This window comes from Brachionichthys hirsutus, chromosome 13, assembly GCF_040956055.1.
Source record: "Brachionichthys hirsutus isolate HB-005 chromosome 13, CSIRO-AGI_Bhir_v1, whole genome shotgun sequence".
In the NCBI taxonomy this organism is placed as follows: domain Eukaryota; kingdom Metazoa; phylum Chordata; class Actinopteri; order Lophiiformes; family Brachionichthyidae; genus Brachionichthys; species Brachionichthys hirsutus.
In genome coordinates, this window is record NC_090909.1 from 8,606,730 (window position 1) to 8,621,571 (window position 14,842).

At 40.3% G+C, this 14,842-nt stretch overlaps 1 protein-coding gene across 1 annotated transcript in view; it reads left to right on the forward strand.

Annotated features, from left to right (window-relative positions):
* Positions 1–356: 356 nt before the first annotated feature.
* Positions 357–14,842, forward strand: part of LOC137902924 (glutamate receptor ionotropic, kainate 5-like) — a 52,164-nt gene continuing 37,678 nt past the window's right edge. Inside the window, exons 1-5 of the mRNA XM_068747030.1 lie at positions 357–465; positions 7,700–7,864; positions 9,123–9,220; positions 11,340–11,505; positions 13,411–13,589. Of these exons, the coding sequence (XP_068603131.1) occupies positions 357–465; positions 7,700–7,864; positions 9,123–9,220; positions 11,340–11,505; positions 13,411–13,589 (717 nt within the window). The remainder of the gene's footprint in view (positions 466–7,699; positions 7,865–9,122; positions 9,221–11,339; positions 11,506–13,410; positions 13,590–14,842) is intronic.

The following is a 14,842-nucleotide window of genomic DNA, read 5'->3' on the forward strand; positions in this document are numbered from 1 at the left end:
AAGTGATTTATGTGCTATTGTTACTGTTGCACAAAACATTGAAGCGATAATATATTTCCACGAGTCTAACACATCTATTTTTTGAGGGGGTGTATTTTCACCTTCATGCAATTGATAAGGTGTCTGAATCTCATGTATTTGACACGTGTTGAAAATATTTATGGAACAGCAGCTTCTCCATGGCATGCTGTTGCCTTTTTTTCTTATTTTTTACATGTTGGAGATGAACATGTGGAGCAACTCTTAAATTATGTCATAACCCCAATACTGTGAATTGAGGTAGTAATGCCTCCTCCTCTCTTGCAGGTGGCGGTCCAGGCAGCCAGCAGAGCATTCTCCATGAGGAGCAGTGGAAGATGCCGGCTCTGCCAGCACTGCTGCTGTCGATTTACATTGTCGACCTGCTGCTGACCATGGGACCGCTCTCCTTCAGCCAGGCCAACACGCTCTCTGCTCTCCGGATGGGTGAGTACCGTCACCGTGAGGCGAGTGTGAATCCCACAGTGTTTACCCTAAAAATTTCAGACTGGAATATGTAAACTTCAACTGTCTGTATGAGTTCTCTTCGGGTTCTCCGGCTTCCTCCCACCACCAAGAACATGTAAGTTAGGTGAATTGCCCATAAGTGTGTGTGTGTGTGCGTGTGAATGATTGTCTGTCTGTGTGTAGCCCTGCGATGAACTGGCGACTCGTCCAGGTTGCACCCTGCCTCTCACCCGTAGATCTGTAGCTATAACTTGGATAGGCTCCAGTAGATCACGCAACCCGATAATGGATAAAGTGGTTGGAAAATGACTGAATTATAACACTGGACAACAGGAAAGCTTTTATTTTTATGTTTGTTGCTGTTTTTTTTTTATTTTAAAACTGTTGCTCCAAACTGTCATTAATTCATCATAAAAAATGTAAGATATTAACATTTGTTTTGCGTTAGGGCTCGATGCTTTCACTATTCACACATAATCCTACTCTTTTCTTGTTCCTGTTAGGATGCCTTAACAGAAAAATTCACTTTTCCCACTGCTGTGTTTTACTACTCCTCCCTCGTTATTGCTCTCTGCCTTTCATTTAGTTTCTCCCCTCACTAACAACCACTGTCTCTGTTTGCCATCTTGTTCCCTCTCAAGCTATTGCCAAGCTTTGTTTGCCATCTCACTCGCCCCTTGAGGCCTCGCTCTCTCTTCTTGCTCTGACTTTTCTTTTTTTTTTCTTCTTTATGCCTCGTGCTTTCCTGATTCCCAGGTTGGATCATTTGTAGGCACAAAAAAAATGCAGAAATCAGATAAAGCATTTATTCTATGATTGACGGCAATTCCTGAGGTCTGCACTATTTTCAATAGCTCTTGCTTCCTCTCCTCGTGGCATCTTGCACAGAAACATTAACTGCACGAAAAGCAGTGACTTAGCTTTCAGAGTAAAAGTCCAGCTCTCTGCCCACATCAACCATTTTTTCTTAAACACGTCGTAGCCATGATTGCAATAAGTTCAACTATTTGATGCTTTCATCAGGTGGGCTTTAACATATTTCGCAACCTGTGGTGAAAACCTGATCACCTCACCATGTGTAATGGCTCACCTTTCACTCTTTCATATTTTTTGTGTGGCATACGTTCAATTGCCCTGAAGATATTACATGTAAGTGAATTTGATGAAAGGATTTACAGAGACCATGGAAGTTTCAGGATAAATTGAACAGACAGAGAACATTTTCTGTCATAAAATAAATATATTGGATTAGGGTTAGGGTCCCATATGTGCAAATATTTTTTTCTCAAAAACATTGTTGAGACTGTATTTATTACATAACTTCAAGAAGTATTATAGATTCATATCTGTATAATCTAAAAAAGGTTAGTGGGGTTGTAGCTCATAAATGCTTAACTTACACTTACGATTTGCAAATTGACAAGGTTTTCTAAAAAAAGTAAATATTCAAGACAGTAATTAAAAACACGTGTACTCTTTCTGATGAGGAATTCAAGATTGGGTGTTGAAAAATAACTCTATAACATAGCACTCCCTGGAAAAGAGAAGCCCATCAAGTATAATATTTGGCACACATTTGTCTACAAAGAAGCCACTCATTGCAGCAACCTGCCATGAAGAATTCATCCATCCATCTATCCATTGTCTTGGAGATGTGACAGCCATCTCATCTGCTTTTCCGCTTTGCGGGTCATGGGATTTGCTGGAACCTATCCCAGGGGTCTACAATAATTACCTTATTTCCCCCCAAAATGTTCTTGATATTTCTTCAAGACAATGGAAAGACATTGCGGAGGAACATTTGCCGAACATTCATTCAGAATTTGAAAGGTTTCGCAATGGTAGTGCGGAAAATTGCAATGTTTCCCCAATTAAATGGAAAGTCATCATAAATCTATTGTCCATGGTTCAATGGTTCAACTAGATTATTTTTATTTTTTTTAGATACGTGGCTGAAGGAAGATGAGACAATTTTGATAATGTAATGTAATGTAATGAATAAATATGAAAATAATACTAGGAACCAGTATCCTTTTCAGCGGGGGGTACTGAACATAATAAAGATACTGTGTGTTTGGAGAAAAATCCCCTTTTCAAGAGGGTTGAATTTTTAGCAAATAACACATCCTGCACATCTGCCCATGTAATCAGTATAAAAGGTAAAACAACATGTATCAGTTTTTATGAAATCTGAATGAAATACAATTATGGAAGACATTTGCATTACCTTTTGCATGAATATTAAAGTTTTACCACAAGGCAAATAAAATTAGCTGGGTTTTTTTTAAGGAGAAAGTATTCTGAAAATGACAGGAAGATTGTTAGTTAAATCATTTTTGAAGTGAGTCAGGATGAAAATAATTCATCATCCTTTCTCACAGTTGACGAAAAATAAAAGGATGAAAAGAAATCCAGCCTGATTTAATTTAATCCAAAAATGCTGGTTTACTGTTTTCAGGTACATTTTTCATTTCCATCTTGAGGTTGCTGGAAAATCTGATTTATCTCCAGTCAGCTATAACAGAATTGACATTGTTCATGATTGAGTACCAGCGAAATAAAATGATTTGTCATTCATGGACAATGACGGTGGGACACTGCTGATGGTACAGTTTGTTCAGCAGTTGATCCTGTCGCACAATTTTACAAGTTGTTATGAAAACCAAATATCTGGCAAACATCAGAGGGCACATACGAATTCCTTACATTTTTGCATTGTACAAATCATTTGAACAAAGATAGAAAACTTAAAAAAAAGCCCTCAGAGAGCACAGACCTCCACCAAGCAGCTCATTTCCTCCCCAATTGGATTTACACCATCGACATGGTGATCTGGATTATCATCAAAAGGTTCTAGATTGTTCTTGGTATCTTTATACACCAACCATGAAAATAAAAGTGAATCAGAGTTGATGTTTATTTGTAACAGATTTTTGAATCTGTAAATGGGGTTTCTTGTTTCTATCAATGAGCTCCATTGGCAGGAATGTAAAGCTCACCAGTTCTACAAAAGAAACATTTATGCCTAAATCTAATTAAATAAATCAGACTGAAACCTTTGCGAACCTGTGCTAAGAAATTATATTTACAAAATCAGATAATTGAGTAATTTCTGTGTCGTGTTTTACGCAAGGCAGAAGAAAAAACCCAAAAAATGTAATCAAAACCAACACTTCATATTGGAAGCAATCAAATGCCAAGAACGACTCAGCTCTAGTCATCAATCACATACATTTTGTAAGCAGGCTAATCACTGTCGTGCTGGGAAGAGACCTAGTTGAGACCAGAAACAGGCATTTTAATTAGAACAACTTGGTGCTTGTGCTGCAGGTCTCCAGCAGGGCCGTCACATCAGCTCACAGGTCAATACAATGCTGTCAAATGCAACTAAGGGTTCAGAGAAGTGGATGCCAGAACAGAAGCAAATGGGAGTCTATCAGATGGTAATTGGACAACAGAGACACAGCAGACAATTCAGTCAGAGTGTTATTGCGGACAAAGTTCGGCTTTTTGTCCTAAACTTGATGTCAACAAGTCTATTTTTACGCCAGTGCCTCTGTGAAGCTGTAATGAGCCACGTGTGCAATATTTGGTATTGTTCATTCTTATGGTGAGGCAAAACTCCATACAAGTCATGTAATTCTGGAGTTTTTCCTGTGTATCGTGTCAGTTTCTGCATCATCAGCAGACAGCACAATATGTCTGATGAGAGCCTGACATTCTTTGGTCTTAGCCCTAAGCCAGGTCAGGTTGAAGTGTTTGCCATCTGATGTGATGTGGTGGTAGAATCCTTCTGATGTGGTCCCAAAGGCAGGATGCATGATCAGAGGAAAGTGTAAGACCTTGCGTTGGATACCTGAACAAAAAAATAGTACAGTAACAAAACAGTGTGGTAGGCATGCAAAGAAGCCATTCAGATGCAATTAATGATAACAATTGTGTAGCTCCTGTGTATTGTGCCGAAAAGGTACTTGCTACTGAAATATGTGATGCACAGCCTAAGAAAGGAGTGTAGCTTGGGCACATTGTAACAAATGAAAGCAGTAGTTTTGTGATGCATCACATTGTCCTCCCAGACCTTCATTATAAAACTTAAAAAAAACATTTTTTTTGATTTTGTGGCTCGCAGGGCAGCATGGTGGTGCAGTGATTAGCACTGTTGCCTCACAGCAAGAAGGTTCCGGGTTTGATACCTTTTTGTATGTTCTCCCCATGTCTTTGTGGGTTCTCGCTGGTTTCTTCGGCTTTCTTCCACCTCCAAAAGCATGCTATTTTAAAGGAATTTGATGTACACACGCATTGTCAGTCAGAGTGTGAGCATGAAAGGGATGTTTGTCTTTTTTGTGGCCCTGAGATGAGTTGGCATCTCATCTGGGCTATACCCCATGGCCACCTGGGATAGGCTCCAGCATAACCTGTGACCCGTATGTCGTGTCGTCTTCCAGCAGATGAATGATGGATGCAGACAACTCAATGATACGCACACACACACACCCATTAAAAACACGGACTCGCCTGTTGCACTACGTGATGGTTAAGATATCAGCCACGAGAGGATTGCAATACTGTGATTCCAGCCCATGGCTGGCAGAGTGAGTTTTTGCTTTAGCACTCCGTTTTGTCCTGTCTTTTTGAATCTGTCAACCTACCTGCAGCCCCAAGACTCCAGACTTCCTGTCATATCAAACAATGTCAAACACATCGACGGAAAAGGTGGGAAGTGACAAGAAAACCTGTTACTTCTTATTTTTTTCTCGAGTCAAACTGCCTCTAGGGGTGATAGAATCAGTCTGCAGAGCTCCATCTGCTTTGATAAAATGAGTTTTATTGCCTTGTCTCATCCAGAACAAAACACACAACCTCTTAAATACTTAAATACAAAATGACACTTCTCCACCAGCAGGCAAAAACGTGTTTCACCATCTGCGTAAAAAAGTGAAGTTGAAGTGGCATAATTGCATTTTTAGTGTGCAGTAACACTCCATGTAGTGTATCTGAAACTTAACATGTTATTGAATCGAGGCTTGCAGTAACTGTGGAAGAAACGATGGTCGCTGAGATACGAGACGCTCCGGGAACATTTACGACGGAGTTCAAGTGTTTAATCCAGTGTGTGTGTGTGTGGCTGCAGTGACCCACAAAAGACACTGAGTAAACAGAGATGGTGTCTGGACAGTGTATCTCACCTCATCTTCATCCTCCCCTCCTCCTCCTCACCCATCTTCTCTCCTGGAGACACTACTTTATTTCTCTTTCTGTCCAATTAAACAAAGCTGCAACAGTTACAAAGAAGAAGGGACTAGAACAGGATTGAGATATTTACCTCCGCCAAGACGGAGGTTATTATGTGATCTCCGCCGTTTCTCCGTCCGTCTGTTAGAAAGATATCTCAAAGTTCTGGACGGCTCTCGATGAAATTTCAGTTTCACCAGCAGGCTAATACTTTTTTTTCTTCCCAATATGCTAACAGTGGTTTTTTCTTCTTTAACAGCGTAACATCAGTATTAATGTCTCCAAAATGCAAACATTACTAACAGTTCTACCAAGAGGGAAATAAGAGATTTGTGTTATTCAAGTTTGTGGCATGGTGGCGTAGTGGGTAGCACTGTCTAGTTACTTTTTATAACAAAGCTGATTGTGGCGTATTAGGAAAGCTGACATTGCTACTTACTTGTGGACTCGTGGAGTAGCTGTCCTGTAATGCTTTTCCATGTTGATGCTTCTCCACATCTCCCATGTCATTCTGGTGTAGACTGGGTCTTTGCTCAAGATTCCAGTTTCAGTTATGCTAAAGGTACAATTCTATCATATGTGAGGCAATATAGAAATTATATTTCCAGACTTTGAATGTTTCTTTAATGTGATTTCATCACATATTTTGGAAATACAAATGAGTAGTGTTTGGATGTAATTATGGCGGGGTTGCCTCAAGGTAAGACACTGATTCTGCAAGATTCCCAATCTGGATCCAAATGTTGATGTTTTCTGTTTAAAAAAATACTATTTTTATTGTGTAGTTTTACTCAACAAGTCAGCAGACAAAGATAAGTTGACATGAAACCATCTGGCTCTCTTTGTGTTTTCCTAAACCAAAAAAAACTTACACCAGGCTTTTTGAAAAAGGACATGATGAATCGCCTCCGAGTTCGCCTTGAGAGGAGTTAATTATTTAAGAAACACAAATCAAATCTAGAATAAACCCTGGCAGCAGCAGTAGACTTTATTCTTGTTCCTCAGTATATTCACTTTGATTTGTAGTGTTTTTATTATTTTAGCTCCACAGTCTTATCGTTCAATATCCACTGACTATTATTACACTGTAAATAAATAAATTACTAAATAAATAATTGGCAAAAAGCAAGTGCTGGATGCACATTCCATATGATGACTGGATGTCTGACTGCTCTCCACTGCATTTCCATCCATATTCATAGTGCTGAAATCAAACAGTTGGATTCTTAAGCTTACTAGTTAAAACGGGTGAGTCAGGCGACAAAAATGAACATGCAGGTGTCCATTTCTAGTAGATGAAAATATAAATCCATTATATATATATGGTAACTGCAGCTGCTCTCAGCTCTCCATTAAAGGAGCATCAGTTCTGTGTTTGTGATCTTGCTGCAGGTGGTTTTCTCATCTCTCACTCTGCAGAGGTTGTATTTCACCTGCCTGAGAACCAATTGTTCCAGCTGCACATGCAGTAGAGGGCACCTTGCAACTGGATTATCTGACCATATGTTGTGTTCTACAAAGAACTCACCTGTTGTGTTCTGTGAAGAACAAAACAGATTGAATGTATAAAAGCTAAGGTAAAATAGGCATCAAAAGTGAAGGTTTGTTTCTCATAGATAAATAGCCTGTCATCACATGACAGTGAGAGAGGGATGCCATCGTTCTTGTTAGAACAATGACCACAATACTTCCTTCTTATTTTTAAAAATCTCCCTAGATGGAGAGAAAAACTGCATGATTAGCACACACACACACACACACACCATAGAGAGGATGTGATGGTTCAAAATGAGTCAGATAATGTGCTTTGTATCTTTAAAAAAATGGATTATTTTTTCTCTTCTTTCCCTTTTATTTTTACTTAATCTCCTAAACCAGGTTTAGAGTGTACATTCACAATTTCACCTCCACTGGATGACCTACATAAAAAAAATATTTTTAATTATTAATTATTTTAATTTCTCAATCTGCCTCCCTGCAGCAGCCATTTTGGACGATCAGTCAGTGTGCGGTCGTGGGGAACGTCTGGCGCTGGCGCTGGCGAGGGAGAACATCAATAGTCTGATGGAGGGCTCCACCCAAGCAAGGGTGGAAGTGGATGTCTACGAGCTGCAGAACGACTCCCAGTACAGCACCACTGACACCAGTAAGTCACTGCCCTGGCCTTTATCTTGTTTTCTGCATCAGCCGGAGTGACAGCAACAAGTCCCTGCCCAGAGCTGCAGCTGGTCCTCCGGCTGACATTTTCAGATGAGATAAAATTTATAAAGTGTTCTGCACCACAGCAGACAAAAAGCATCAACCTTTATTTAACAAGGTAGGTCAACAGCAGGTTGGTGTACTCCCAGGAAACCTGCACGTAAACTACCAGACGTGAACTCCCAGGAAGGGGTTACAATTAATCACGGCCTTAAACCAGTAATATAACACAAAAATATGCTTGTTTTAATCTAAATGGCTGAAAATGAGTTTTGCAATATTGTCCCAAGATTCAAAACTGACCTATTTATTGATCACTTGTGGCCTTTACTAGGAGGGGTGATGACTCAGCAGTCGATGACAGATTAATTTGGAGCAATCAATAGAACTGGTCTGTCATGAATTGTAAATCAAGCACGGGGTTATAAATGTTCACAGATAATATTAGGCTGACGAGTGCAGTGCAGCGCGTCCTTAACAGGGAGATGGGGACTAATACTGCCAGCAGCTTCCTGACAAAGTGTGTGACAAAAGTGTAGGTGGCATCTTCTCTATTGACTGATTTAACATTATCGATCATTCTGGGACAGTTTTGACCCTGGCTTTGGTTGCAGTTAGGCAGCAACATCCACTGCCGCAGTGATCAAAGCGAATGAGGGAACTACTTTTGGTGAATAACCTTCCCCATTGTGTCTGTTTGAGCATAATGGAAGATGACGCTCCAGCAGATGGGTGATGCTGATGCTTTCCTGATTCACAGGGTGTGGCATCAGTTTGGAACAGAGGTTGCCTCGACCAGAGGGATTGCAGCATTCTGCACGAACACATATTAAGATGTTCATTGATTTTGAACTGCTGGCAGCACAGAGACTTAATCATTGAGAGGCCTTTAATGTTGTCTGTCAGAACACACACACAAAAAAAAACGCATGTACTTGAACAAACATACAAACCACAATATGATTCTGGAAACATGTACATTTATAGATTTGTAAAAGGCAATCTACGCACCGTGCTCAGGAGAAGACAGCAGATAGCAAACAGTTAGCAACTAGCTGTGAACACAGCGGAGTGTTCAGCAGCAAAAGAGTCAGACATTCTCCACTGGACACGGTACAGGCCAAAATCAGAGCTAACAGATAAACCGTTGTGCATTTAGCATCCACTTCCCACACGAACCTGCTTTTTTATTTGTTTCATTCTAGTGTGTCAAATCCTACCAAAAGGCGTGGTCTCAGTCATTGGCCCCGCCTCAAGCCCTGCCTCTGGGTCCACCATCAGTCACATCTGTGGGGAGAAAGAGGTAAGTCACCTCTGGCCCTTTGATCATCACTGTGATGCCAGATGTTAATAGCGGTCATAGAGATCCTAGTCATTGATCGCTTTCCTTATAGTCTATCAAAATGTCTATAAAATATTATGAAGATAATCATTTATGGAGGATAACTCATTCAACTCTCACGCTTCTCGTCTCTCGTGGTAAAGCAGGATGTAAATGAAATGAAGAGTAATGTGGTGTTTGGCGTAGCAAAGCTTTACAACAACAAGATAGGAAGGGTTAAATATCAACACATCAGAGACTGGATTTATTTTCCAATCAATGCCAAGAGAGAATCTCAATGTTTAAAAGAGTCTAACCCTGCCCTTGTGAATCTATGAAGCACATCTCCATTTAAGCCTCTTGATGGCTTCTAAATATCCACTCCGTTTACCTGACTCACAGAGTTGGATTATATGCTTGGATTTAGAATAAGCTTTAGATCTGAGTGGAGCCCAGCTGAGTTAATTATAGTCTACTGCTTAAAAGCTCTACAGGTGTCATGTCACTGAGCAGTGGATCACACCGCTTGGTCTCTGACCCTCATTCACAAATAGTGGGATTGATTTTGCAGTATAAATACATACACAGTCAGCCACAGGATTTGTGTTCTGTGGATTTAGAACAGCTTTCAAACTTGATGATGATGAGCTATGATGCTTTGCTAATGTTATTTTTATATGGTCATTTTTACTGCATAATCTGTCCATGAATGTTTGTTTGTTTGTGTTTGTTTGCTTGCCTGATTTTGGGTGTGCTTAAACAATGGCACCATACACTTTGCGTCCATTTTTGGATGCAAAGGCCATCTACCTTTGTAGCATTAACTGGTATTCATCGCTGAACAGAATATATTTACAAGGATTTGAATGCCATGAAAATTTGGTATTTGCCAATGCACTGCAGTTCTGACAACACATTGCAGTCAGGTCAAGAATGAAATGAGGACAAAGAACAACCAAATGAGCTTCCTGGAGACATTTACAGAATTCTTTGGCAGAGCTCGGCGACTATTGCATCAGATGCTGGCTCGACTGGTCTCAGATCATCACGCAGGTCTGCAGTCGTTGGGCCAGTTAGATGTACTGCCAAAACCTTGACTTTGGAGACTGTTTATGGTTCTGAAATGAACATTCAATTTACGAGCAAGAGCTCTAGTGGACATCCCTGCAGCCAGGGACTTTCCCTTTTGTGTCCCCAACAATAAACCCAAGATTTAATGGAAGGACAACTTACAATGATTATGCTATTTTCATTTCGAAACTTTCTTTTCACTTTGAAATAATTTGAAAATTGTCACATTTATCACCAGCCTAAAATATCTTACCATAAAAAATAAAATTATAACATTTGATCGAAACCTTTCAGCTGAGCGGTGGTGAATACAAACTCTTGATGATTTTGCATCAAATACTAATGTAATATCACTGATAATTAAGGCTTTGTTCCATTTCCAGAACTTCTTTTTGACAGTGAACAAAGTCTTTGTTATCAGCGCGTGTCAGAGTCTGATTAAGTCATTTTATTCTGTTATCTGAAATCACACAAGGCCTGTATGCTTTGATGGTTTAAAAAAAGGGGAAAAAAAAGAATATGATCCTTTGATGAGTTCATTTCTAATTAGTTTTCAATGTTTAATTTCTTCAGTTCAAATCATTATTGTCCCACAAGAAATATGGTGAAACATCGACATCAAAATGACAGATACAGACACTGAAAGTGTTATGAGCAAAATCTTGTATACAGGTACAATAAACGGTGTGTGATAAAAGCAATGAGAGATGCAATTTTTTTAAATATCTACAACCGGCAAGGCAGGATAATCCTGGAATTATCACGTCTTCGTTTAGCTTAACATGATAATAACTGATGGCAAAGATTGGTAATTCAGAAGTGTCATGTATGTTTAGAATTTAAATTGCAAATCAGAGACATGCACTCACTCAACTCACAGTACGGTAGCAGCTATCATTTTAATTCGGCTTTGCTTTATCTTCCTTTCCTTGCCTCTTCCCCCTCCGTTTCCTTTTACTTTATGTATTTTATTTCCTCTAAGGTGAAGATTACCCATAAACTACTCCTGTTTAATTGTCTCTCCTCTCAGATCCCTCACCTGAAGATCGGTCCGGAGGAATCCCCAAAGCTGCCGTACCTGCGTTTCGCCTCAGTGACGCTTTACCCCAGCAACGAGGATCTGAGCTTGGCCATTGGATCCATCCTGAAGTCCTTCGGCTACCCATCAGCCAGCCTCGTCTGTGCCAAAGCAGAGTGTGAGTGTACTGTATTCATGAAGTGTCGGCGACTCCCGCACACTATTTCCATTTCTCCTCTCAAAAAGCATGTTGCTTCTTACTGAACACCTCAGTGGATTTTTTTCCAACATTCTCAGACTTCTATCCTTCCTGTGGAAACGTGATGAGTTGAACTGAAGCCCCTGATTCGTTACTCACGTTTGTCTGCTTGCGTTTGGATGTTCAGTCGCTCATTGATGTTCCTCTAGAATTATACACTTCTAGAAGTGCTGATCAGCTGAATGTTCTCAGTTTTCAAATGCTGTAGCATTCCATAAAAATGTGCTAGTTTGACTTCAGCAAGTCATATCGGATAATATTATGTAAAAATGAGAGACAGATAGATATAGATAAATAGACAGAGAGACGGATCGATGGATGGAGAGTTACAATTTATGTTAAGGTGTGTGTGCGGGGGAGATTGGAGGTTAAGGATCGAGCAGTTGATCTGCAGCTTGTGGGAGGAAGCTGTTCCTCAGTCTGTTGGTCCATGTGTGCATGTGCTCAGGGTGTTGAACATGTGGTGTGCAGGGCACATGGGGTCTAATGATAGTGTCTCGTTTATAGCGACGGTATCCCGCAGGTTGTCAGTGGGCAGCCAAGGATCCACTGAGCTGACATGAGGGTCGTTCCTCTCGGCTGTAGAGCATCTGTGTTATCAGACTGTACAACGAATGTCAAGATGAAGTATTTGCACAGCAGCAGAAGCTTCTCTGCAATAGACAGAGGAGTTTGCTGCATCTGAGGGTCCCTGACAAAAAGAGACACTGCAGCCTTCTTCATCAAGCGTGACGTGTGTTCATCATGTGCCAGGCCAGGTCCACTGACAGATGGACTGCTGCAAACATAAAACTGACAACCTGCCCCACCTGCTCTAACCTCTTCCACATCAATAACTTAATGTTGCTGTTGTTGTTTTTGTGATGAGATTCAAGTCATGCAAACAACATCTGGATTTCTTCCGTGTAGGTTGATTCATTATTATTACATTTCAGACATGCAAACTTAAATAAAAAAAATTCCCTCTGTGGTGGAAGTTCAGCAGGAGGCAGGATTGCATAATTCTGCTTAAAATTCATGGTTGAACTAATATGCTTTAGGAGCCTTGTTTCAAGTCCAGTGCAGGCGACGTCCTGGCAGTTCCATTATTTAAAACAATCCATTTCTCCCTTACTGCCGTGTTTATGTCTTTTCATAAACATAACTAGATTCAGGGAAGTGCACTTTATACTAAAACATTATGTCGCAATCCAGGTCCCACTTTTTTGGTTGTGGTTCAAATTACATTACAAAATTAGAAGTAATTAAATCGGCACCATGACCCTCGCTGACACAAAACAATTCCTTTACAATTAAATGGGCACTCGGAAGAGCTCATATCTCCACCGAGGCCCATCAGTCCATTATAATTTTTTGAAGCCAAATGTCAAGTAAAAGAAGTTTAAAAAAAATAAATGCATGAATATGTCAGCTTATTCAGGTTCATTCCAATTTTTAATAGATTGGGGGAATGTTACACTTCAAACAAGTTTTATCAAAATCTATTTGTCAAAGAAAGCGCGAAAAAAAAATCATATTTTTTAATTTACATCACATTTCCTCCCTGTCATGGGCCCAATCCTTCCACCAAGCTTCATTTAATTCTGTTTGGCAGATTTGTTTGTGTAGTTCTGCTTACAGAAAAACGAACCAAGTCTGACGGACATAACCTCCTTGATTTTGAGGATCGGAAAATAAATAAATAAGTATAAACAAAACAGCCTTTCACAGCAAACCTGGGTGTTTTAGCAGATTTTATGTTCGCGAAAGCCTGTCACGTGTGTTTATCGTTTGTGTTCTATCAGGCTTTTTACTCACTTCCTGATTTCTATCTGCACCCCTCAGGCCTGCTGCGATTGGAGGAGCTGGTTCACCGCTTCCTCATCTCCAGGGAGACGCTGTCGGTGCGAATGCTGGATGACAGTCTGGACCCCACACCCCTGCTGAAGGAGATCCGTGATGACAAAGTGGCCACCATTATCATAGATGCCAACGCCTCCATCTCCTACCACATCCTCAGGAAGGTACTGAGATTTGTCACCAACTCGACCATCAACCAGCCTTTGGTCTTTGCCTCTATTCTCTGTTTTCTTCAGATTAAAACTGGACACAATGGCAATAGGTCAACCTGGAGCTGCTTTCAGCTAATGTGATGGCAACACCATGTAAAGTCTTCAATATTTGCATAAAATGGACTCCAGAGTTGAATTATACCTGGCAACTTGTTCAGGGTGTACCCCGCCTCCCGCCCAAAGTCAGCTGGGATAGGATTCTTCTCTTCAGAATGTTTGGCACATCATGACTCTGTTTCTTCCTCTGTGGCATTTACAAAGTATAACAGGACCTTCAAACTCAGGTTGGTTGCCTGCCAAAAGACAGCCTTTAAAGCCCCAAAAGAAATCGACCAATGTTTGACAGGTTGTAATTTCTCTCTCTGACTGGCAACCTTGGAGGTCCGAGGAGTTTTGAATATCAAGTAAAGCTGCCCAGAAGAGCTCAGCTCCTACAGGCAAAAAGAAAAAAAGAAAGGCAGAGGTTGGCTTGCATTGTGTAAACGGTTAATGGATCAAGAAATAAGTCAGACTGAAACTCCTTTTTCAGAGGTTGGCAGTGGAAAACAAAGCTTAGCATATGTCCTGAGAGGTTTTGCAACCTGGCTGCTCAGAAACCATCTGCAGTTTGAAAATGAAGGTGTTTTTTTTTCATATCCACAGATTTAACATAATTTGCTGATCCCAAATTACTACAAATATTTCTCCACCTCGAGGTGAATGTGATTTGCCTCAAGCAGACCAGAGAACATTTACAGAATAATTATGTCTTTATGGATTATAAAATTAAACAATTGCAATCTCATATTTAGTGACTAAGATGTAGCAATGATAAGTATCCAGTTCATTTTTTTTGAAGTGTAGGAAGGGTTTGGGTTTGAATCCAGACATGGGCTCTTTTTCCCTGTGTCAGCGTAGTTTTCGTCCTTGTACTGCGTGACCTAAACCAAACAATAACCATAAGCCATGCAAAAAAAAAAGTACTTTTGTTCGTCTAAATTGTGCATTGTGTGAATGGGAGCATGAATTGTTGTTTGTCTCACATTGGATGAACCTGTCCACAGTTAATATTCTTATCTAGTGTATATGTCAGTGGATATATTCATCCTTCACAACCTTGCAAGAATAAGTGGTTATGGAACATGGATATCACCAAATGCACTAATATTTAACTGAGGTGGTGGAGGAGGAGGAAGAGGTGGCCCGCAGCTGCTTGTGATTTCTAA